The sequence below is a fragment of the Polypterus senegalus genome, chromosome 15 (assembly GCF_016835505.1).
Source record: "Polypterus senegalus isolate Bchr_013 chromosome 15, ASM1683550v1, whole genome shotgun sequence".
NCBI lineage: Eukaryota > Metazoa > Chordata > Cladistia > Polypteriformes > Polypteridae > Polypterus > Polypterus senegalus.
In genome coordinates this window covers 67,115,647-67,141,508 of record NC_053168.1, presented here as the reverse complement: position 1 = coordinate 67,141,508, position 25,862 = coordinate 67,115,647, and the positions used below count along the sequence as shown (strand labels likewise).

Here is a 25,862-nt window from a genome sequence, read left to right as displayed (position 1 = left end):
CCTTATCAGATCACATACCGATTCCTTCCTCATCTACACAACAGAAAAAGAAAACAATGTAATATAAAGTACCAGTAACGGCACACTGCAAGATAACGTGCACTGAATACACTTGACTTAAGCATTCCTAGTTTTCATACAATTTCTCCATACGTTTAGCATTCGTTTGCTCAGAAGTTAATGAGCTTGCTGCTTCCTGAGCAGCTCTTCTTCTCTCCACCCTAGCGGCCCACTTCTTCTCTTCTTTTGTCGGCATCTTTCGCGTTAAAACTGATTAAGTCAATGTTTGTGTTGCAATGACTTAGTACACTTTCCTTAATTTTTCACTTAAGCTGGCACTTAAGTCTTGAATCTGCCTTATGAATTATTTAAGGTATGAAGAGGTAGGGGATATGACAGTGATGGTGGTAGGGATGAGAACGGCGTCCATACGCATGTGCCGCACGGATGCCCTGCTGGTTGATTCTACAATAAAATAAAATAAAAATAAAAAGAGGAATAACCTTGGAGGTCAATTATCACCCCAAAAGCAGATAGTAGATGTCATGTTGTATACTACTATCAGATTTCAGGTCAATAGTTCAAACGGTTTGCAAGCTACAGGTGATTTAAAATCCTGGTCAGACAAACGAACAGCCACGATAGCATATTATATAGAAAGATTCACTCAAAAACACTAAAGTAGTCAATATTGTCAAAAGATGGTTCAGCATGCTCTAATTGAAGGTAACATTAATACATGATTGTAAAGAACCTTCATACTGTTTTGAATTTAATTTAGTCAACATTTTAAGTACTGTAAATATGGTAAGTGGGTTAGGATTTATTTTTTCTTAATTGGCATAAGAATGCATCAGCAATCTGGTGCACGATATCACAGTAGGCAGATATTAAGGATGCTTGTTAAGTAAAATGGAAATGAAATGATGATGTTCATTTGGTTTGCTGATGATAAAATGTTTTAATAATTAGAATCATTTTTCCTGGCCTAACTAAATCGCCATGTACTTTACAATCAGCATATTTTCAGATGGATGAACTGCACTTTAATACAAGTACGCAAAAAGGTAGAGGCATAAAGAAAGAAGACAAGAAAAATGTAACACAAGCAATAGGAAATCTTTAGCAAATACCAGCCAGGTCATTACACCATGTAGGCTCCTTATATACCACTTTTCCCTTAAAACATAAAACAAGAACAAGGCCTGGTCCCAGGTAGTTTTTCAAATTCAAACAAGAACTACAAAGTATGCATTAGTTGTAAATCATTCAAATAAAATGTAATCCTGTTACTTTTTTGTATTTTTACATATGTTTCTATTTGCTGATATGCTGTACTGTGTTAGGATGTGACATTTCTAAGCTTTGCTGAATACTGTCAACTTGCACTTCATTGGTTTAGTAAACATTACTACATTTAGCACAAGGAGTGAGTACTAAACAGAACCTAACAACAATAAAACTAAATCAAGGGGTTTAAAAATTCCCTTCAAACCAAGAATTATGTTTCAAGCTAACATTAACCATCCACTGCAACATCAACACAAGGAGCAGACTAATCGAGTTGTCCAATTTCATGGTTGGGTCCCACTTTTCCTTTGGGGCACCAAGCTAAAATGTCACGTGTCAATGAAGCTTGCAGCCTTTAGAACCCCTTAAAGAGATGGGCCTTCAGGGTGGCTCCTTAGCTGCAGACAGTCTTAAAGGGATCAAGGTGACTCCGTCCTCTACCTCAATGTGCTATCTTGGCAGATCCCTTTAAATTAAGCACATTTAAAATATTAAAACAATTTTAAATATGAAACTGGGTAAAAGAATAAAGCATATTATGCTGTCTGTAATGTGACAGTGTACCCAGTGAAAAATACCTGTGATCACTTGTTAATTCGTTATTGTAACAATAAAATGTGAAAACTTCCAAAGGTGAATACTTTTACACATTTTACAGGCATTACAGATTAGGTAATAGACCAGGGGTCCCCAACTCTGGTCCTGGTGGGCCCCAGTGGCTGCAGGTTTTCATTCTAACCCTTTTCTTAATGAGTGACCTGCTTTTGCTGCTAATTAACTTTGTTTGAATTACAATGGAATTGACTTGCTCTTGAAGACACTGACCCCTTAATTGTTTCTTTTTCCTTATTTAGCAGCCAAACAATAATGAGACACAAAATGAGAGAAAACAACTGGTGTCTATCATACAATATTTGAAAATACAGGTAAAATTCCGTTACAATGAACTGCCAGAGACCTAAAAAAATATTCCGTTGTAATGAAAATTTCGTAGTAATGAGATTCTGCATTTGTCACTATAGTGCTTTCTTTAACTTGTGTCCAGGCGTTAGCAAACATTTCAATAGCTTCCTTTGCGTTAATTTTAATCTCCTCCTGTCTACAAGTTATGTTGATGAGAATGTTTCTCAGCACTTCCTTCTTATAATACACTTTCAGGTTGCGAATGATGCCCAAATCCAATGGCTGAAGCACTGCAGTGCAATTGGGTGGGAGGAATTCAACTCGAACATTACCTAAATGCAGAAGCATGTTGTGGGCAGCACAGTTATCAATCAGAAGCAGAAACATCCTTTGCTTCTTCTTCATATTGTGAGGTTTCTGAACTCTTTTGAGATCCCCCCACTCCCCACCCAACGGGAACGACACGCTGAAGTGCGTCCCGAAGTGCGATTGCTGCGTCTGTTGAAGACTGTTTGTCCATTGCTGGGGCAGGGCAACAGCAGGCTCACAGCGCTGCAGTGAAGCGCCACAAAAGCAGATCCTAAAAGATCGGGGTCGCACTATAAGTGCCTGTCTTGCTCCCTAAAACACGAGGCTTAGTCTCAGTACTTTAGCAAAGTCAGCTTGAAACAGGAACAGCACAGTTATTTATTGTACTAGGATCTGACACTCTTCTATACACAGACACAGCAGTCAGGCAGGGTTGTGGCCAAGTTAGTGCCAAAGTAATACTGTTCCCTGCATTTACAATGTTCCTTGCATCACCCATTGAACTCTTTTCTGTTTGCTTTGGTGATGAGCTGCAACAGAGCTGTGAGCCTGCTGTTGCCCCGGCAACGGATAAACAGTCTTCCACAGACGCAGTGATTGCACTTCGGGATGCTCTTCAGCGTGTTGTCCAGTTGGGGGAGGTCCCAAGAGAGTTTAGAAACGAGAGTTTAGAAACCTCACATTTTCTTGAATGAGTGCTGCATTAATAGGAATGTTTCTCGAACGATCATCACTGAACCACCTAAAAACTGATCTTTTGACATTTTCAAATGCAGCAGTTTGCATACGTTTGCAACCCGAGAGTCTTCTTTTTTTTGCTCGGTCTTTCAAGAAAGTTGACAGTGTCCCTGGTGAAATTCCGAATTCACTGGCAACATCTTTTTTCTTTTTGCCAGAATCAAGAGCCGCAAAAATTTTAAGTGTTTTTTTCTAATGTAAACTGTTATTGTTTTTTTGTGTCTGTGTTTTTTTGTGTTATTGTGTTTTTTTGTTTCTATAGGAGGGTGACAACGAGTTAAATTCCAATGGATGCTTTTCAAATTTTGATGAGCAATAAGCAAAAACCACCAAAAATAAAAACAGCAAAAAAAACAGTACGAGGAAAGTTCAAAGAAAGAAAAAAAAAGTACAATGTTTCTGTTTGGGAGATCGTTGTGCACAACTGAGCTGCGACCACAGAACTAACTGCTCTGCAGGTAATTCATACAGGCATTTCAAGGTCTTTTGGGCACTTCGTTGTAATAAAAGTATCTGCTGAATGTACTTCATAGTAACGAGATTTCTATAGACTCGCATCATATGTCGGAACATAAAAATATTTCGTTGTAATGAAAATTTTGTTGTAAAGATATTGGTTGCAATGGAATTTTACCTGTAGAGAAAGGTGAAAGTCTCACGAATGCTGATCTGCTCAGGTGCACAAAACATTTTACCAGTACTCTTAGAAAAGAGAAAATCAACAATTTATGAAATGTCTGCTAATGCACAGTGAGAGAAGCAACAATCCATGGAATTAAAGAACGGGATTAATGAACAACAAGACTCAGCACCTCATTAAGCAACTGGTTGGAGTTTGAGGCCCTGACTTAGTTGGTCTTCTGTTGACTCACTCACTTCACATTTCATTTCTGTTTCGGTGCCATTTTAGGAAAGAAATGAAGAAATTCAGAGGAATGATAATGAAATTCAGGGGAACAAATCTTAAAAAAACAAGTCAGTTAAAATGAAATGAAAAGGACTTAATTAGCAGCAAAAACTGGTCACCAATTAAGTAAAGGGTTACAAGGAAAACCTACAGCCACTGGGGCCCTCCTGGACCGGAGTTGGAGACGCCTGTGATAGACTGTTTGGAGGATCAGATTGTTTGTTTTAAAAGCAAGTGTACCAATGAAAGTGGTCGCTGAGGGAAATACAAAGGGTAATTAATGTAAACTAGCATAAAGTATAAGTTATGTACAATAACATATTTAAATTTTACACAACAATATTCCACATTGAATAACATTAATTGTAGCCTACTCGCTAATGTCACCTATAGTAAGTATAGTGTGCAGACTATAATCTGCACATACTGTACAGTATGCTTACCTTCAATACTGCAATTAAAGATTTTGCCCCATCTGGCATAGTGAACTGAGCCTCCACCAGCCCAGGGAAAACAAATTAGTCGGGCAACGGCATCAGGCTGTTTGCAGAAACAGTTTACTATTTTTTCCATTCTGAGAAAATAAAACACACATACACACAAATTAATGTCCTCATACTCCAATCAAAAACACACATAACAAAAAATAATATCATATTTACACATTTATGCAAAGGTGTCAGGTTGCTGCATCTAAATTCAAACTCTGGTTGAATCTAAATGCTATCATATTTGCAGTTTGCTTTTGTCTTTAGACTATGTACTTGTAAAGCCTGGCATTACCCAGAGGGATAAAAAGACTTATTAAAAATCTTAACAGCTGGCACCACTGCTAGACAATTTTGAGTACTTCCACCTTATACTAGAATAAGCAGCCAGGTAGATAAAATGAATCAATTACATATGATACAGTTCAATTTATTGTTATAAAGTGCACTTCCCAACAGTCTATATTTTAATTACAAATTCAACACAGAATATAATATAAAATTACATGCAACACTGGATAAAAGGCAATGGAATATATACTGTATATTTTTCTAAATTAGTAAAAATGTTTTTAAAATGATAAAAGTCTCAGATTCCTCTGTCTAAGGTTATGGTCCTGACAACTAGTGAAGGTTAAAGCAGAGCTGAAACAATAAATCCTTTACTGGGTATACCATATCCATTTCAAGATGAGTCTACGATCTGCACAGGATACAAAGAAGATAAGAAGGTAATTTGTGACTAACAGAACTTATGTGGCCTAAGCGTCATACTGTGCTATAAATCTTAATGCTAAATGCCCACCTTATTCAGAAATAAATGTTTTTTGCATACTCCTTTTTAAATAAGTGTTTTTTTTTTCTTTTTTCAGTGTTCTGTTTTTCTTTCATACCTACAATAAAAATTTCTGATTGTTAGCTTAAATGATGATCTTGTGGATCCTGCCTTATCCCCAATATTGCTTATTCTCCAGGGAAAAAAGTTTCAGAAACTATAATATCAAAATAATGTTGTGGGGAAGGATAATAATAATAATAATAATAATAATAATAATAATAATAATAATAAAATAATTATGAAAAAATAAGGTCTTAATGAGCCAGAATCTTAAATGCCCCTAAAATCTGAAAACAAAGTCTAATGCACAGTTTTACCGTGATAGATTTTTTAAGGTAACAGCATAGTGGTTTAAGTCACACTTGTATCCTTTTTTATTTTGATCCTAATGTAGAAAGCCAATTATAAACACTCCATAAGTGATATCAAAAAGGTTTACTATTTAATCTACACCATTCTACAAACTATAGGATATTTAAAACATTCAGTCCTTACTTTTATCAACTTATGTTCCTATGCATTAAGATGTATATAGATATTATTTTATTGTCTGGAAGCAATTTTACATCTTTTGATTTCCACTTAACTTAAAGCATTACCAATACCACTTAAGAAAGATTAATTATTACTGTCTTGTCTCTACAGTATGTATCCTACATTGGTCTGACTTGCCTCTGTTAATTATTTAGCTAGGAGTTTCAATTTATTAGTACAGTTTATAAGTATCATATTCTATAAATTTGTTCCTATATGTACTAATGTACCATCATGATAACTATGTTATCCATTCCATAAGAAAAATGAAACAGCTTGCAGGATCAAAGCCTTTATTACTATTGTTGGGTCTGTATCGAAGGAGTGACAGTTCATAGGAGTGACATAACAAAGGAGTGAAACCTCAGATATAAATTTCAAAGGAGTGACAACCATCCAACCAATCATCCAAGTGGTAGGTGAGGTGACAATGATTTTTTTGGGAACCGTACTTTCAGTTGTGTGTGGTAGGTGACTGTCACTCCTTTAATACGGTATTTATGTCACTCCTTTGTTATATCACTCCTGTGAAGTGTCACTCCTTTGAATGGGACCACTATTGGGTATTGTTATATTTTACATATAAAACATATGTAAAATATACCAGTAGTATTCATGTCATCATGATATGATTTATAAATATAAACTTACACACATATACACATGTAGAGTACAGGAAGGGTGTGGAGGACTTCATCTTGTGGTTGAGGGGAAAAAACCTTCAACTCAACATCAGCAAGGCAAAAGAACTGGTGATGGACTTCTGCTGCGACAAGATACCTCCCACCATCCAGGGGGAGGACATGGAAGTGGTACAGAGCTACAAGTACCTGGGAGTTTGTATGAACAACAAACTGGACTTGTCTGATAACAGAGTGGTGCTATACAAGAAGGGCCAGAGCAGACTGTACTTGCTAAGGAGACTTGGGTCTTTTGATGTGCGCAACAAACTGCTGGAAATGTTCTGCCAGTCCATAGTAGCCAGTGTGGTGTTCAATGCTGACTCTGCTGGGGATGCAATGTGTGCTCAGAAGAACCACAATGCCTGAGCAAACGTATTAGGAAAGTGTGCTCCATCACAGGGCGGAAGCTGGAAACACTGGAGGCTGTTGTAGAAAAGAGGATGGAGGCAAAACTGGATGCCATCAAAGAAAATCCCCTCTATCCCCACCAGGAGGTGTTCTCTTGAAGCTCTTTTAGCCTTAGCCTCATTCCACCATGGTGTGCTACGAAACACCTTTGGGGGTCTTTTCTGCCCATTGCCACCAAGCAATTCAATGCTTCCACCTAATGTAATTTTTAAGTGTATTTTTATTTATTTATTATTTATTTGATCGACTGTATTATATGTCCTGGGAGTCTGTATCCTTGTTTTTCTATGTATCTGCTGGTGTATGCATCTGAATTTCCCCATGGGTTATTTAAGTTTATCTAATCTAATCTAATATATACACACAAAAAAAACTGTACGTCTGTGTGTGTGCATATATCTATATATATATATATATACACACATACATATATATATATATATATACACACATTATATATATATATATATATATATATACACATATACATATATATATATATATATATATATATATATATATATACATATATATATATATATATATATATATATACACACATACATACATATATATATATATATACACATACATACATATATATATATATATATACACATATATATATATATATATATATATATATATATATACATACATATATATATATATATATACACACACATACATACATATATATATATATACACACACATACATACATACATATATATATATATATATACACACATACATACATATATACATATATATATATACACACATACATACATACATATATATACATATATATATATTGTCAACGGCACCCGAGCACAGACAGGCAGACATCTTGTTTTTCACAACCACCACACGTTTATTTACACTATTTACAGTTCTTTGGTCACAAAGACCCCCAAATAATGGTCACAAAGACCCCCAAATAATGGTCACAAAGACCCAGTTCAGTGCACAAACCCCAAATCACACAAAGTCCTGGCCACAATGCCTTTCTTCGGGCCGCCTCCACTCTCCACTGCTTCGTCCTCCTTCCACCCGACTCCAGCTCTCCGTCTGGAAGGAGGCGGCTCCTTTTATCAGGACCCGGATGAGTCCCAGGTGCTCCCCTTGACGTCACTTCCTGGTATGGCGGAAGTGTCAGGAAAGCCCCTGGAAGCACTCCGGGTCGTCTTTAGAACCGTTTCCGGGAGCACTTCCTGGTATGGCGGAAATGTTGCCATCCAGGACTCCCCAACTGACCGGGCGCCCCCTGGCGGTGGCCACATCCTCACACGGGCATCCCAGCTCCGTCTCTGTGGCCCCCAAATAGACCCGGGAGGCTGCCCTCTCGTGGCCGAGGAGAAGTATTGTCCCCATTGGGGACTGTCCAGGCGTCCCGGCGGGCAGTGTCCCCGTACATCTCTGACACTGCCCCCTCACCAGCTGAAGCCCATTCGGCAAAGCGGCCCGTCCCGCGAGGGTCAACAGTTTCCCATTTCGGGGTCCCGGCGTACCATCTTCCATGGTCTGGACCTGAAAAAGAAGACACAGGTGCGGAGACGTCGTCCCGACGCCGCCTAATGGCATTTCTGCTCGGGGCATACGGACAACGCCTCCACAAATGCCCAGCTCCATGGCACCTGTAACACCGGCGCACCCCTTGTATTTCAGATGTTCTCCGGGCCTGAAAACAGGACGGGAACGCCCGTGCCTGTATCCGTTCAGCTTGGCCCGGGGCAGCTCGTCATTGCCTCGGAGAGATCTCTCTCGCCGTACACGAGCTCGCTCACTCTTTTGCCCTGTCCGGAGACCCCTCCATTTTTCTCCGGGGCCTCCCGTTGCTCTGGGGTGCCGCAACAGCTTGGATCCCCTTATGGATTAAAGCGGGACCCCTTGCCGCTTGCACCCTCTCGATCGGGCTCCGAGCACCGCCGCTTCTTGGCGCCGGGTGGTCTGGGTGCCGACACATACAAGCCGGCACCGCCCCCCCGACTCTGCTTGTACTGCGGTCTCAGTACTCGTCCCCCGATCTACTGTCGGAACCCTTGCTACTTGAATCCCTTCCGTTACATCCAGGTTCTTTTCGCTAAGAATTCCATAATCCTGTTCGGTACCGGTGTCACTTACCTGTACCGACGCATCAGACTTACTGGAGAATCCCACGTCGCGCCGCGTTAACCACCCCAGTACGGCTCTCAGGGGCGCGTCCGTAGTCTCCTCCAGCGTCTTGAGCACACTCGTCAGGTTCTGTAATACCTGCAAGAGAGGCTGTACAGGACGAAAGACTTTCTCTAACTCCTGTACAGCCAACAACAAGTCACTTAAGCCAGCCGGCACTGAAGTCGTACATTTCTCTGACTCACCTGCCGGCTGGGAGCCGTGGAGCTCCTGCGCATGCTCCGTTGGGTCTTCGGGTGTCCCAGGATTGACGTTCGTTGGTCCCGCCTTCTTGTACTCATCGGCGGGACACAACACACACCGTCCAATCCCGTACTTGTTTTGGGGAGGAACTTCCGGTCTTCCAACGCTCCCTCCACCCTATGAGCAGACGTCTTCGGGGAAGAGACTTCCGGGCAGCTTCCGCCCCGCAGCCATTCTGCAGTCGACAGCGGCTCCTCTTCGTCTCCCGTCGTCGTCTCGTTGTCAGACCACGGGTCGGCATGCTTCGGCCACAGACGCGGATTCGGGCAGTCCCCTGCTAAAAAACATGACCAGGCGACCGCAGGGTAAGTCCCGCCAAGCGTATCACCCTCCGACGCGAGACTTACCTCCCGAATCCCGTCTTCTCGAATCCGCTGTCGCTGGGCGGCTTCTTCCGCCGCCCCGTGCAGCCGCAACGACGACGCCAGGTAGAGGCGTCGCTACCTTGAGGGCCCGGTTGCCCTTTTTCTTCCCCATAACAGAGACGTCCGTCTGGCGTGGTTTACAGCGGGCGTTTCCAGAGGCGTCAGCGCAGGCTTGCGTGTCGCGGCGGTAGTGCGCCGTCGTCTGTTGCGCGGGTTGGCTCCACAAAATATTTATAAAGACGGGTCCCCGTTTAGCAGGGGGTTGGCCCCACGTTGGGCGCCATTGTGGAAACCGTACCCCCAACACAGACAGACCGACACCAGGATGTATGAAACACGCTATTTATTTCCTTTACTGCACCACAATGCCTTCTCTCATCAACTCTTTCCTTTCTTCTTCTTTCACCAACTCTTTCCTTTCTTCTTCTTCTTTCTTTTCTTCTTTCCCTCTTTCTTTCTCTCTCTCTCTTTCTCTTGGACCTCCTCCTCACAAGCTTCGTCTCCTTCCTCCCAACTCTGGCTCTATCGGGTCTCCCCCTGGCCCGTGACGAACGTTCCTTGGTCCCGCCTCTCTTCGGTCATTGGCGGGCACCCAAGACACACCGTCCAACCGCGTGCCTATCAGGGGGAGGGACATCCGGTCCGCGACCATCTTGCCTCCCTTTTCTCGGCGTCGATCTGCCTGCCGGCAGCTCTCGTTGTTGCCAGCACTCTTGAGACGCAGCGTCTCCTTCTCCGCAGCCTTCGCGCTGCCGCCGTGCTGCCAGCGCCCTGCAGACCGGCATGTGCCCGCCACCGACGTGAATCCGGGAAGTCCCTGCCTGAAAAAGAAAAAAACACGCCCGGCCCTCCCGGGCCGGCTGCCACTAGGCAGGGGACTCACCTTCCCGGACCCGTCCAACCGAGGACACCTCCTCGGCGAGGCTTCTTCCGACGCCATGCCGTCTCGGCCTGCAGCAACGGCACGATCCCTGGAGACCGCTGCTCTCCAGCTAGGCATACCGCCCGCCCGTGTCAGGGAAGTATGGCCATCAAACGGACCCCTGGCGGTCCGTGGGGTTTCTTCTCTCCGCGGGGCTGTGTGCACGCAGCACCCGCGGAACGTGGGTGGTGTCCCCTGCTGCGCCCGGCCGTCCACAACAAATTTATTTGTTGCAGGTCTCCGCCTTGCAACAGGCGGAGCATCCTGCCGACTACGCCAGATGTCAACGGCACCCGAGCACAGACAGGCAGACATCTTGTTTTTCACAACCACCACACGTTTATTTACACTATTTACAGTTCTTTGGTCACAAAGACCCCCAAATACTGGTCACAAAGACCCCCAAATAATGGTCACAAAGACCCAGTTCAGTTCACAAACCCCAAATCACACAAAGTCCTGGCCACAATGCCTTTCTTGGACGCCTCCACTCTCCACTGCTTCGTCCTCCTTCCACCCGACTCCAGCTCTCCGTCTGGAAGGAGGCTCTCTTTATCAGGACCGGATGAGTCCCAGGTGCTCCCCTTGACGTCACTTCCTGGTATGGCGGAAGTGTCAGGAAAGCCCCTGGAATCACTCGGGTCGCCTTAGAACCGCTTCGGGAGCACTTCCTGGTATGGCGGAAATGTTGCCATCCAGGACTCCCCAACTGACCGGCGCCCTGGCGGTGGCCACATCCTCACACGGGCATCCCAGCTCCGTCTCTGTGGCCCCCAAATAGACCCGGGAGGCTGCCCTCTCGTGGCCGAGGAGAAGTATTGTCCCCATTGGGGACTGTCCAGGCGTCCCGGCCGGGCAGTGTCCCCGTACATCTCTGACAATATACACACATACATACATACATATATATACATATATATACACACATATATATATATATATATATATATATATATATATATATATATATATATATATATATATATATACACATTGTGACAGACGACTGGGATTCTGGCCTAGTCAGGATGCCTGGAGGATGGAAGGTCCGGGTGAGAGATGATACCTTCGCGGGAACACAAGAGGGCAGCCTCCCTGGTTTACATCGAGGCCATGGGATTGAAGCTTGGAGGCTCGACCCTGTTGGGGGACGTGGCCACCACCAGGGGGCGCCTGGATGATCCCAGATCCCTGGAAGCAGCAGGAAGTGCTGCAGGAAAATCGTCAGGGTGCACCTGGAGCACATCCAGGTGCAACATAAAAGGGGTCGCCTCACTCGATTCGGAGAGCTGGAGTCAGAAGGCAGAGGACAGAGCTTGCAGAAGAGAAGAAGAAAGAACAGTAACAGTAAAAGTAAAGGACTGAGTTTATTGTGATGATTGGTGCACTGTGTTGTGTGCAGAAGAAAAAGAAAATAAAAGCATGTGTTTGGACTTCCGTGTGGCCTGGTGTCTGTCTGTAGTCGGGGTGAATGTTCACAACACACACACACATATATTGCAAACAAATTTTAGCTTGTTACTAGGATGCAGGGGGAAGGAGTTTGTACTAGGAAAATAACACACTAAGCAAAATAAGGCCCTCCTGAGAAGAACAGGAGTTCATAGAATCATTTATTTGGTAAATAAATACAGGCTGCTGCTGCCTGTGTGTACTCATGGTTTAACATTTAAATGCTATCTTGTTCAAATCACTGGGTCATCCAACCTTTAAACTTGTTCTCTGTAGCAAGCTACCTGGACACTGCTATAGAAGCAAAACCTGAGCCACAAACAGGAACACTATCGTATCAGAGATTCTTATTTGATTATGTCAATGTGGGACTTCTGAGACCATTCAAGAAGTTAAATCATTGTCCTTCACCATCTGTTTCAGTTATGTGTTTACTAGCGACTGGGAGCCCGAATGAATCAGGCTACAAATTCTACGTTAGTGAAATCCATATTTTATGTGCAAATAATTATTTGTTTTTTAAAGTCCTTGAAATGATTTTGTTATAATGGCACTGATTTATGCTTAAAATTGACCTTTTCGGCCAATGTAATGAAGAGCCTCCTGTTTAAACGGGGCTGCGAGACGTGAACTCAGGTCTTCGGCGCACCTCATTTGATTTTTTCCGGTAAACAAATTTTCAAAACAAACCGTATTTTATGACTCTAATCAGAGTCGGAGTAATAATTATGTTGGCGTGGCGGATCGTGTCCTGCCAGTCCCCGACTGGTGCATGGTTGATTAACGTCAACCACAATTCGTCCTCAATAATATCTGTGTGATTGCACATGGCAATGATGTCCGCTGAGCATTTTCACGCCGCAAGGCAGGGGCTTCTCGATATCTTTCAACCCATACTGCATTTGTGGCTACTCGAGCTTCTTCAGTCGCTTGTGCACGGCTGGCACGATTTCTTTCAGCGTTAGTAGCATTCTGTAGCACAAGTTCTTCATCTGTCCTTTGTGTCCGATTTGCATGATTTGTTTCAGTGTTAGCAGCGTTTGTAGCTCATCCGTTTGTTGTGCATGTTGTGTACGTCCGGTCGTATTAGCAAGTCTACGTTCCTCGTAAGTCATGTGACTTTGTTTCCTATGTATCCTTTCCGCGGCCGCTGGTCTTTTGGCTGCGTTGCGATCGTCACTCATTTTAGATCTGAGATCGGCTAAAATTTAAACAATGACTATTGTTAATGCCCAGCCGTCATTACTCAGTTTGCCAATAGATGTCAGAAGGACGGATGCCAAATTGCATGGTTCTAACTTGTATTGAGTCGAGGTATTGACGAGAACACCATACATACGGATAGTATCAAATTATATATAAGGATGTTGGGTTTTTTTTTTTTTATTCGCCTAACATTAAGCCACAAAATTAAAAAAAAAAACTTTTTTAGGGAGTATTTATCCACTGCAAATAGATATATTACTGAGTTACTTAATTAAGTTTATTTTTCTCCTCTTGTGTTGGAATATATTACCAGGTAATAAACATGACTTAGAAGCTTTTAGCTGTTGAAATGTTTTCTTATCTGCATAGATGCATGTCACCTGATACTACCCCACAATGTTAATTTCTTTCCACATCTAGCACCAATTATAGCATGTTCAAGTTTTTAACCCACACCCTCGTGTTTCTTCTTCTAAAGATTTAAATGTCTTTATAATGTAAAAAAAACAGGACCCACCCCAGGAAAAATGGACGGGAAGGTGAGATGAGGATAAACAGTATTTTCTTTGAAAGAAACATTTAGAGGCTGTTCCCTTTTAAATGAATTTCATTACATAATGTTTGGATTTCTCTGCACCACTGTGCAGCAGTGGGCAGAGCTGTCACCAGACAGTGTTTGCCTAGGGTTCTGTCCCCAGCTATGGCGTCTTTTATCTAAAGGTTCTTCTTTGAATTATATGGATTGCCCTTACCACTCCCAAAACATGCTATCGGGTTGACTGGCGAATCTAAATTGACTCTGTTTGGGTAAATCCACCCTGTGATTATTTGGAATCCTTTCCAGACCTACAGTGGTGTGAACAATTAGGTGCACTGCATGAACATTTAAACCATACTGATAACATATGATCTAATTAAAGAAAACATAACATTAGAAAACAATATTTTGCACTCATTTGTCCAACTTAAATCAACAGAAATACAATTGTGCAGAAACTTAATGTACAACCTATATCATTGCATCAAATGCTATTAGACTCAAGTGAACCAAAGAAGATGCAAACGATTACTTCATCACTACAAAAGGGTTCTGTCTTATATAAATATCACAAACATGTCACGTGGGTTGGTCCTGTGCAGATATTAAGACCCCAAAGAGCCCTCATTTGAGTCAAGTAGCCAGACATGAGGAAGCTTACCAATGCGTCTTTATTTTCTCTTCGAAGAGTGAGTGCCTCCTTTCAGCAAACTGATCAGAGTGTCTCCTCGAGCAAAGAGATTCATCTATTTTGATATCTTTTAGGGTGGTTACACGAAATGAGCTGATTCATGATTATACAACTTTCACATGTAAAATGATTGGCTAATACATTGCTTACACTTTTTATGATGTTGCTTTATTGCAAGTTTCGCCCCATAGGAAGTTCCTATTTTAAAGTGCATCCTTGCCGCATTTTATCTTAGCAGATCACCCACACCCAGCTCAAACTTACTGTGCCTGTTTTCCCTTTGCACAATAGCTTGCTTGCAGAGTCTCATCTTGCAAGCCCAGGCAGCTTAGTTATCCTAATTGACCTTTTAATTCCATTGATTAACACTGTACAACTTCAAAACATATAAAAATAATCACACGTGGGTCAGCTGCGGTAGTGATTCACTCCAGTGTCCAAAATATCATCTACAAATGGAGAACACCTCAAATCACTGGCAATCTATCTAGACCAAGTGTTCTAAAAAAAGTCAGTCCACCAAAAGATGCTGCAGGATATCTCTAAGAACACCAGGATAACATCTAGGAATTTAAAGGCAAGTGTTGCTTCAACCAATGTCAAAGTAAAGTCTTTCATAGACACTCAAAAAAAAGGAGGATATTAATTTGCAAGCAAGAGTGGGTAATGCCACAGCCTTTGTGCTTTCTGTACATTGTGCCCCATAACTGCAACATGCAACCAAAATCTCACCTCTGCTACCTAAAAAACTGTAGTGAAACACAATTTTTTTTTTTTTTATAAATAACTGACATTTACTGGTTTTGAACAGTTAAAAATGTACTACTAAAAACTAGTGTTGGAAACTGCGCACTTTTTCACACTCAAAAATGAACAAACTAAAACTAGACTAGATATGAACAGTATGGATTGCCAGTTTTGCAAGAGAAATTTCAACAAAAATAAAAACCTATTGCATTTACTTGGCAAAAGAAGTCATAAGTGGCACACGGTAAGCACAAGTTGACAGTTCCATTCACATATGCACTTGATGTTTCTGTAAAGACATTAAATTACGATGTGACATTAATATAACGCAAGACAGGCTCTACTGGGAGTGTTTTGGCTGTTCAGTTTGCCCTTCTGAAAGTTTATAATGTGCCAGAAGAAAAAACGAACATGGAGGGCATCACTGGGAGTTTGTTAAAATCTTCCAGTCAATGCAAACCAGGAGTCAGATTTCTGAAAGTATATTTCAGACCTCTTTCTACACAAAAGTCTGTACTGTATTTGTAAAAGAAAGCTTGACTGGAGAGTTTGCATATATATATTTATGTATATACAGTATATACTGTATATATATATATATATATATATATATATATATACTATATATATATATATATATATATATATATATATATATATATATATATATATATATATATATATATATATACTGTTTAAAGTTGTCTGTGAAGGGCTCCCTGTTTAAACACGGCTGCCAGTCGTGAACTGGGCCCTTCGTCGCACAGCATTATGAAACAAAAAGGGAAACAAAATTACAAATGAAAACCCTTGGACGTTGATTCTATAGGAACGGCCTACTCGGAATCACTGTCCGAATAGTAATTATGTGGTGGTGTAGGAGCATTTCTGCTTCTGTCCGTTCACAGTCCGTCTCGTTTTCATGACGCTATCGTTTCCTCTCACTATGTCTTCTCAACCGTTCTCCAATCTTGCAGGTTGTTTTGTGGCAATCCAAAGAGTAAGGCAATATACACGGAGCAATGGTTATTAAAGGGGGACACATAGGTATCCAGGCTCTTTAAAGCCTAAATAGGGATCACTTCACTGACATGTGAGCAAGGCACGGTACAACTGTGAGACGCGCAGCACTCGTCGGCTACAACGTAACAATAATAATTTCCAGAATGTGCTGTTACGTTGTCATTCATTTTACCCACCGTCTTTCTTTCATTCATATGTTACGTAGGCACGTACCTTTTATCTTCGGCAATCTCATTCTCTAACCAGGCCTCAGGAACTAACCGGCGTAACACTGTCCACCACCCCTTTCGTTATTCCGGCACATTGTTGACATCCGTGAGTAACAACAACGTACTAAACTGGAAGGTGGTCTACGCATACGTGGAATTCATGGACAAACAAAAATCAAGATCTAAATGAAGATCTCTTTAGTTAATTTAAAGCACAACAATTTGTTTAGTTTGAATATCTGTGTTTTGAGGTGTGACTGGAGTACTACAGTCTTCAGTAGTGTAAGCCTGGAGGAGATTCTTAATGCAATGCCTATGTTTTAGCTGTCTCTCTACTGCCATCTAGTGCTTCTTCTTCTAATTCATTCGTGGACAAACAAAGATCAAGATCCAAATGAACATTATATATATATGCAACATTTTGGAGAAGCTGAGTAATGACAACATTCTTGACAAAGTAGGGAAATGCAGTCAATCTCGCTAAATGACACACAATAATTTATATCAAACGTATTAAACCTCAAAATAGATGAATATGATGTAAAGATTCTATTTTAGTTTCCTTTTAAGAGGGCCAACTGGTTTTTCGTCAGTTTATGTCGACTACCTGTTGTCAGTTCTCAGGGAATGGGCCAACAAAGGTCAGCAATATCTCAGCCTAGCTTCATTTCAATTATGCCTTCTGTACTGGAAGTCATTAATTGACCAATGAGGCACTACATTCAATTTTTGTACAGTGTGGGTCCATCCATCCATCCATTATCCAACCCGCTATATCCTAATTACAGGGTCATGGGGGTCTGCTGGAGCCAATCCCAGCCAACACAGGGCGCAAGGCAGGAAACAAACCCCAGGCAGGGCGCCAGCCCACCGCAGACAGTGTGGGTCTTACATGCATAAATCACAATATGTTTTTGCCAACATAAAAAGGCAAATTGCAGCAGTGTCCAGTTTTCCTAACCTAATCAGAACTATAGGGTGGTCCAGATCTAATTATGCAATTTTCATTACGCTATAACTTATTAATTTTATTACATAGAAAATCACCCGAAAAATCCCAGACCATCAAGAAGTGTGCGAACTGACGACATGAAGAATTGTCTTTGTGCCGAACTAGAATCGTCCCCACATAAATCAAAGTCATCTAGATGATCCGGATCTGCATAATTAGATCTGGACCACCCTGTATTGACTGTGCTCATATTGCATTTAGGGTACCTAGTGAGAATGAAGCTGCTTTTGATAACCATAAGCAGTTACAATCCATTAACACACAAGTTACCTGCGATGACAAACATTGTGGCTCTGTGGCCTGGGTTTACCCATGAGTAATTTATTTTGAGGTAAAGTAGCTTTGACAGTCAGCTTGCTGATGGTTCTATACATAATGGCAGGTTTCTTGGTAAAGGAACTAGCTAGGCCCTCAGTTTTTCACATTGCCTACTTATTACTCATGGCAACAGCAATCATGTCATTACTATGCCAGGTAATGGTGGCTACCCACTAAGATGCTGGAGCCTTAAGCCTTTCCTTGTCCCCCAGAGCACACAGGAGAGGTGCTATAATGCTGCACATGCTCACCTGTGCGGTGCACCATAAGATTCTTTAAATGCAGGTATGGCTATGTCTTGATGCATCAAGAGGAAAGTTGCTCTACTAGCCAATGAAAGTCTGCAGCATCGTGATTGCATATGTACAGAGCTGATTAGCACAGGCTGCTCCTGGGTGATTACCGGTTGACTTCAAGATGTGTTCACACAAGCACATTTACAGGATGGTTGCAATTCATAAAGGGAAAATTGCTTACAAATGTGTGTAAGCTAAATGTTATAAATCACTTTTTTTTTGCTGTACACACACTTCATGCTCAAATCCATTCAAAATTTTATAAATGAGATATCAGGCCTTTTTGATTGCTACCTGCCAGAGTCTGAGTTTCTGGGCTTGCGAATGTCCTGGATAAAAACAGAATGTCAGCTTTGTCTGGAGGTTTACTTGCTTTGGCAGTGACATTCATGTCTCTGGTGATCCTTCTTATGAAGTCAGTAGATGTATTGGGAGAGCATGGGGGGTCATATGGTCGCTGGAAAGGAGTGAGTGGCACTCCCGATATGTATACAAAAGAACGAAGGTCCCAGTCTGAGTCTTGGGGCTTGCCGTTTTGCTATATGGCTGTGACACATGGACATTATCCAATGACCAGAGATGAAGACCTTACTCTTTTAGTGCTGTTGTCTGTTCAGAGAACACCACTGGTTAGACTTTGCGTTGAATGACCAGTTGCTCACGGAGTCCTGAGTGGGGCACATTACCTGCATTGTAAGGAATTGTCAGTTACGGCACTATAGCCATGTGGTGCGATTCTCTGTGGGTGATCCAGCTAGGAGGATCCTCATTGTTGAGGACCCCAAGCAGCTGGACCAGGCCAAGGGGATGCCCACATAACACTTGGCTGTGGCCAACAGATGTTCATTTCTGGGATAGGGATTGGACCGTGTGTCTGCTTGAGGGGTTGCCAACCGGGATCCCAAGCTGTTTGTTGTGTGTTGGGGAGTGGCAACACACAACAAACCGGTAAATACTCCCCAACCTGACCTGCCTGTGGCACAAAGATTTCACCATAATCTTGAAAACCAGCTGTAGTGTACTGGGCTGAAGGAGATGTGATGGACTTCTTATAGTCGTATGGTATATATGTATCTTGAAAGTGGCGTTATTTTTGTATGCTTTTCACACCCAGAAAAGTTGGCACACCTTGAAAATTTTAACAAGATCCTACTATTCACTTAAATGAGAACGATTTGCTCAACAAGCTGTATTGTGCAATTTAAGGTAGTAGCGGTCGATCCGGGGTTCATTCCTGAACTGGAGCGGCAGGTATAATAAAATGTAGTAGGGGTGTTATTTTAAAGAAAGTGATTTTGGATTCACTTTCTTACGCACATTAGTACACAACGGTCATTTTTTGGCAGGTATAACAAAATGTGGTACAGGTGTTATTTCAAAGAAAATGATTTTTGGATTCATTTCCTTATGCAGATCAGTACACAACGGTAATTTTTTCCCTTGAAAAGGAATAGAAAATGCATGTTTAGCAAACAGGCAGCTTCTAAACGCCACATCTGGATTCCGCCGTACTGTCTCAATCGCTACCAAAACGCACGCCGCAAACTTTTCTATTTTAATTAAGACCAATCTGCACAATTGCCAACACGGACAGCCCTAATGTCAGTCCTTATAACAAGTGCATAGGACCCTGTCACGTTTATTCTAGCCTAGAGCACACCCCGCATCTACGCGAAAGAGGGGTGGGATTTTTCCTGCCTCCACGTTGATATGGGAAATACGAATTTGCAATGGGGCATCTCACACTATGACAAATAGATGAAAAACTTTTAACTTTTCAACCTGAATTTGAAGAGTTATTTCAAAATGTTATCCTCTTTTTAATATATACTGAAAAGGATCGTTCATCCACAACTAACACTTGGCTATCGCACTGCATACAGAGCTCTACGACACCCATCCTAATCTTTAAATGCTTTTATGCGGATAGAGCAAAATGTTACATACAAAACCTTGCCAAACCGGAAATGCAGATAAATCCATATGAAACGTAAAAGTGCGTTTTTTACAAATAGTACTACCACTGATCCCCAAAATAAGTGAGTACAATTACCAAACCGTCACATGCACTGAGTGCGACTACAAAACCCACTCGTACCTGACTTCGGACTGTCTGTGTCTGACCTCTCCTCGCTTACACGCCAAGCGGTTTCCTGCGAGTGGCCCCGCCTCTTCCGGAGTCGCCCCGCCTTCTGGGCGGGTGGGAAGGGTTACTAGGGGAAAGGTAACGTTATTGTGTGGGACTGAGGGTACGGAAATAATATGCACTATACGAAACTGCGGCAAGCTGTTGTGCAGTGGACTAACTGGAATAAAAAGGGTAAGTGTGAAAAAGGAAAACGGAAGATTGTGCGTGACTATGACTATCTGATCTAACTTTTGACAACTTCAGTCATTTCATGCATAAGAAGTTAAGTAAAGGACATGCAGAATATTACGCACTGAAAGTATAAAACTGCAGACCCAACAGGATTTGCCAAGTGTAACGGCTTAGGTCAGCAGCTGCATCCCTCTCTTTAAGATGGCTCTAATTCTTTGATTGCCTTTTTTATAGGTAGCATAGCCGGATGCGCTGTGATTTGTAAAGGGTCGTATGCAGTGTCAGTGAATCACAACTGCCTAAATATCAATAGCCGTTATTGTTTTTGAAAACGCAAAACAGACGGCGCGCTAAAGGGGAGGTTGCGTTTGCAACCCTGGCAGCCATATCCCATTTTGTCAAACAATATTTATCTAATTTTACTGTTTTAATTGAGGGCATTAGCATAGAAAGTTTGTAATCGGTAACATGTCAGTTCAGGATATATCCAGCAGTGGTTTAATGCACTGTGCATAATAGTACAAAGAGACAATGCATTCAGATGCATTTTCTGTAACTGTTTAATTCTTCGCAGTGTTGCACAGGTTGGCAGTTGCAGCCTACTGCTGAAACGAGAGATGTGTATGGGGCACTAGTTTATTCTTGGGCAGACTCGTGCATACTTCCACATGGGCTACTTCTCGGGAGCATACCTCACACTGGCAAGATCAGAGTGTTGAGTACACATTGAAGCCGTTCTGCAGATGTGAGGTCGAAGCACCTAGCCACAGAGCCTTCCTTTAGATGCAAAGTAGGAGAAATCGTTGATGGCCTCAGCCCACTGAAGAACCTGCTGGTGCATGTACTCCTACTCCACACAGTGTCAGTTTGTAGTCCTCAGGTAGCCAAATATACACATCTTTGGTAAAGGGTAAGATAAACTGGAGTATCTGGAGAAAAATACAATGCACACCTGAAAAGAACCTGCAAAGTACACACAAACAACAGCTGGTAGCAGGCTTTGAATAGGTGCTAACCACTGAGTCATCATCACCTTTTAAAATATCATTAAAACAAAAATTTAAGAACACTTTGCATCATGTACAAAAATACAGTGCACACATATGATGTGTATGAACAGAAATAAGCATGTTCAGAAAATGGTTTGAGGTAGAGGTATATTTTATGTTAATTTCTTATTGCATTTAATACTGTTAAGTAAATGGTAACAACATAAAGTGCATTTATCTCAGCCAAGTTTACGCCAGAGAAGAAGCAAATAAACCCCAGCTTACAATGAGCATTTTTGAGGCCACAATTATTGGGGGAAGAATAAAGTCAAAGTCTTTTTAATTGAGACCATCTCACCACCCAGGCACTTCTTGGCCTGACATCCATTATTCTGGAAGTAGATGATGAGGGTCTACTGCTTAATGTGTGATTGAAAATGATATTGCGTCAATTCCAGTGAGAAAGACCTAGTGCCATCTACAGTACTTTTTATGTATTATTAAAATTTTACAAATGCTGCTTCTTGAGATTGTACTATATATTATCATATCTCTATATATATAAAATCCGATGTCTATCTGTCTGTCTGTCTGTATGCCAGTCTGCTTTTCACGAGAGAACTACTTAACGGATTTTGATCAGGTTTTTTTTCTATAATGAGATAATCGTTTTAAAGTTGTTTGCTTAAATCAGTTCTTAATTAGAATCCAATAATATCAATCCATATTAACTAATATTGATATAGACATTAAATAAAGAGCCTTGACACAAAACAAAGGTTTGGGGCAGTCATCCGTGTACTTGACCTTGGCTGCAAAATAACGCAAAATATTCTGCACAACAATGTACAGAATGGAGTCCAAAGCAGAACTGATCAACAGAGGAAGGGAGTGGGGTTTTATAGGGAGGTTTGCGGAAGTGACGTCGTCCTCAGGGCCGAGACAGAACTGACGTCTTCGTATTCAAGGGGGATTTCCCATGTCTGGTCTGCGGGGACAAAATAAGAGGGTTGAATGCAAAGCAACCCCACACCACCAAGCTGGGCATGGAATTACTTTCTTTTGATCCCTGTGGTTGGCACCCATGCACACTTGTGTGACAACATACAGGGTAACTTTGAAATAATAAGCTCACAGTTAATATGCCAAAGTAAAATGAGTAGTACTTTAAAATTTCTTTAATGGTAGAATAATCAAGAATAAAGCAACTGAGTTGAAATGATGTACTGTAGCTTAAAATAACTATGATATTGTAGCAATAACAGAAACCTGGCTAATTTGGAGGGTTGTGGGTAAATATAACATAAAATTGGTACATGTTATGTGTGAAACATAGGCAAAATCCAAATGGTGGAAGAGCAGCTATTTATGTAAAGGAGAAAATGGATTCATGATTGCTTTAAATGGGAGGAGAGGAAATGTGGATTCAACTAGAAAGCATTATGGATAAAGGCCTGATTTGGGGAATCTGTTCAGGATCCCTCAATGTAGCTTGTAGTTTCAATATGCAGTACATCTTTTTAACAATATAAAAAAAAAAAACAAGTTTAGAGAGGGACGCTGTTTTTTTTTTTTATTTTTATTTGATATACTTTGTTAATCCCCAAGGGGAAATTGTATTTCCGCATGACCTTTTGGGTCATAGCACAGTTTATAATAGTAGCAGTATTAATGATCCAGATATTAACTGGGATAACCTTACCGATACTGGGGCTTCAGTAATGGCTGTGGTTTTATTTCCTTCTTGAATGCCTTACTCACCCCTTAGCTGTGGGTCTTGACTGAATCTATGTAGAATTTATAATGTTGGGCTAACTTTTAAGAAAAATGAGAATGTCAGTACTCTGTGTGAAGCTTAGACTGCTCCTTTGTGACAGTGTCCTCCACAGCTGAAACAACTCACTCCCTGGGTGCAGACAAAGCAGGGACAGAAATGTGATTTGACCAGAAAAGCAAGCAGTGGGAATCTGGTGGCTTTCTCTCTCCACCGTAATAAAGGATTAGTGTTAAGAGCAATGCAAATCCAGTGCTGTTTAGTTCATCCTTGCTATAATCTACCCCTATGTCTAAATCAGTATTCTCCATCCTTCCATTATCCAACCGGCTATATCCTAACACAGGGTCATGGGGTTCTGTTGGAGCCAATCCCAGCCAGCACAGGGTGTAAGGCAGGAACAAACCCCGGGCAGGGCGCCAACCCAGTGCAGGAGACACACACACACACACACACACACCAAGCACACACTAGGGACAATTTAGGATCGCCAGTGCACCTAACCTGCATGTCTTTGGACTGTGGGAGGAAACCGGAGCACCCGGAAGAATACCCATGCAGATATGGGGAGAACATGCAAACTCTACGCAGGGAGGACCTGGGAAGCGAACCCAGGTCTCCTTACTGCGAGGCAGCAGTAAATCAGTATCAGTGCAATGTATATCAATGTCTCAAGCACTTATTCTAATATATGTGGCCCTTGACAACTATAGTAACTACAGCCTTCTGCTTCCAGTAGAATTTGAGTATATCGTGAGAACTGTTCCAGTGCAATCATAAGTTTGTGCAGTCCTGATAGAGCTCAACTTGAAAACAAACCTCTGTGGATGCAGTGGTGAAGCAATAGTGGAATTCACCATACTTGTCCATGAGTGCGACTCACTAAATTAAGGTTGTGTGCGGTCTTAGCCCACATTCATGTATAGTGATCCCTATGTTGTGTGCCAACAATTTTCACCTTCACAGCTTTTTACAGAAATTGAGTAACAGTTTCGCTAAAGCAAAATCAGTTTACATGTTATACCTTACTTCTTGTTTTTCAATCAGTTATTTTGAGAAAAGACTTTTAATTTGCCTTTGTGTTTCTTTTTAGCCCTGAGGTAATGACATTAATTCATAATACAAGGCCATATTTCATATTAGCAGTGTTATGTATCATGAAATTTGATACAACAACATTTTTGACTTATGGATACTTATGAGAGCAAAGGTTAAAATGTATATTATAATTAACAAACATTAAAAGGCATTTGGAGTGAAATATTGGAAGAAAACATGAAGAATAACTCAAACTATTAGTTTTTAGTAATAAAAGACTATTCAAAGTTAAGGTGAAGTATATTAGAAATAGTAACAGTGAACTAAAATATACAGACTGTGAAATGCTCCAAATTTCCATTTTCTGATTCTTTTACATTCAAAAAAGTCAATTACCTTCCAGCAGTTGCAGGAATATTAAGAACATACACAGTGATTTGGAAATTATATAAAGAGAAGTGAAGTCCTGGTTAAATTAAAAAGGCTAAAATCAAAAGAGCACAAGGGTTAAGGAGGTTAGAGAGTGCAAACTGTATCTAAACCCGTAATGCATATTTTTAAAAAATGACTACACACAGGCATAATTCCTACAGAGAAGAATGCAGCAGCTTTTGTCCAGTTACATAAAAAAGGCTCTCAGGCCAGTAAGCATAACGTATCACAAGTGAAGAAACACTGAGCACAACAGACAGATGTCAAGAATGAGTGTAGTAGTCAGTAGCCAGCATGGGTTTAGACAGGACGGTCATGTTTCACTAAAATTCTGGAATTCTATAAGGATGCAACATAAGCATATCATCAGATTGGTGCATAGAATACTTTGTAAAGCCTGACTTGAGGCTAATACAGTAAAACCTTGATGATCTGTCAGGGGTTGGGACCAAGGCCGTGACGGATAAGAGATAAGATGGATAACAGAACAGCTACTTTAAAAATGATATGCTGTACAGTAGATTAGTTAAGTGAATAGTTGTTTTTATTTACACAAAAATCCTATATTAACAAAATATAGTATTAACAAAATTAATTAATTTGTATAATATTGTAATGACTAGCATAATAAGCAAATACAACTCAGAGGTACTAGAGTTTTCTACATTTATCTTGGAATCTTTGTTCCATAACACACGGTGCCCTGTCTTATACTCCGCTATCTGGGTCATGAAACGCACCTCCAAAACAATAAAAGAAAGCTTTCCCTACCAATCTGTTTAACTCCTGCCACTTACGTTCATTTTTCCTCTATACTGCAAACACTCCTGCTTACCTGACTCCCTACTCATAACCTCCTTCCTCCTCACCTTCCTTTTTCTCCTAACTTCTCCTGTCACTCATCTCCTAAGAATTGTGTCCTCCTCTTATAGAGCAGAAGCCCCTTAGCCTAGTCAATCACTTGCACAACATTCTGCTCTTTCTGCTCCTGCATAGCACATCACAATATAT

The 25,862-nt window shown here is 41.3% G+C and overlaps 2 protein-coding genes across 6 annotated transcripts in view; one reads left to right on the top strand and one right to left on the bottom strand.

Annotated features, from left to right (window-relative positions):
• The window catches only part of olah (oleoyl-ACP hydrolase), a 53,049-nt gene extending 32,567 nt beyond the window's left edge, over window positions 1–20,482 (bottom strand). The window contains exons 1-3 of one of the 5 annotated variants that reach the window (XM_039736499.1): window positions 20,397–20,462; window positions 9,226–9,396; window positions 4,591–4,721 (exon numbers count right to left, since the gene is read on the bottom strand). In XM_039736499.1, coding sequence (XP_039592433.1) covers window positions 4,591–4,721; window positions 9,226–9,239 — 145 coding nt within the window. In that variant the 5' untranslated portion in view covers window positions 9,240–9,396; window positions 20,397–20,462. Of the gene's footprint in view, window positions 1–4,590; window positions 4,722–5,440; window positions 5,479–9,225; window positions 9,397–14,663; window positions 15,450–20,396 lie in introns of those variants that run through there. The other 4 variants (XM_039736500.1, XM_039736501.1, XM_039736504.1 and 1 more) reach the window with 4 other exon arrangements.
• A 53-nt stretch (window positions 20,483–20,535) lies between these two features.
• Window positions 20,536–25,862, top strand: part of crot (carnitine O-octanoyltransferase) — a 57,464-nt gene continuing 52,137 nt past the window's right edge. Inside the window, exon 1 of the mRNA XM_039736498.1 lies at window positions 20,536–20,618. The gene's annotated coding sequence lies outside the window, so the exon portion shown is untranslated. The remainder of the gene's footprint in view (window positions 20,619–25,862) is intronic.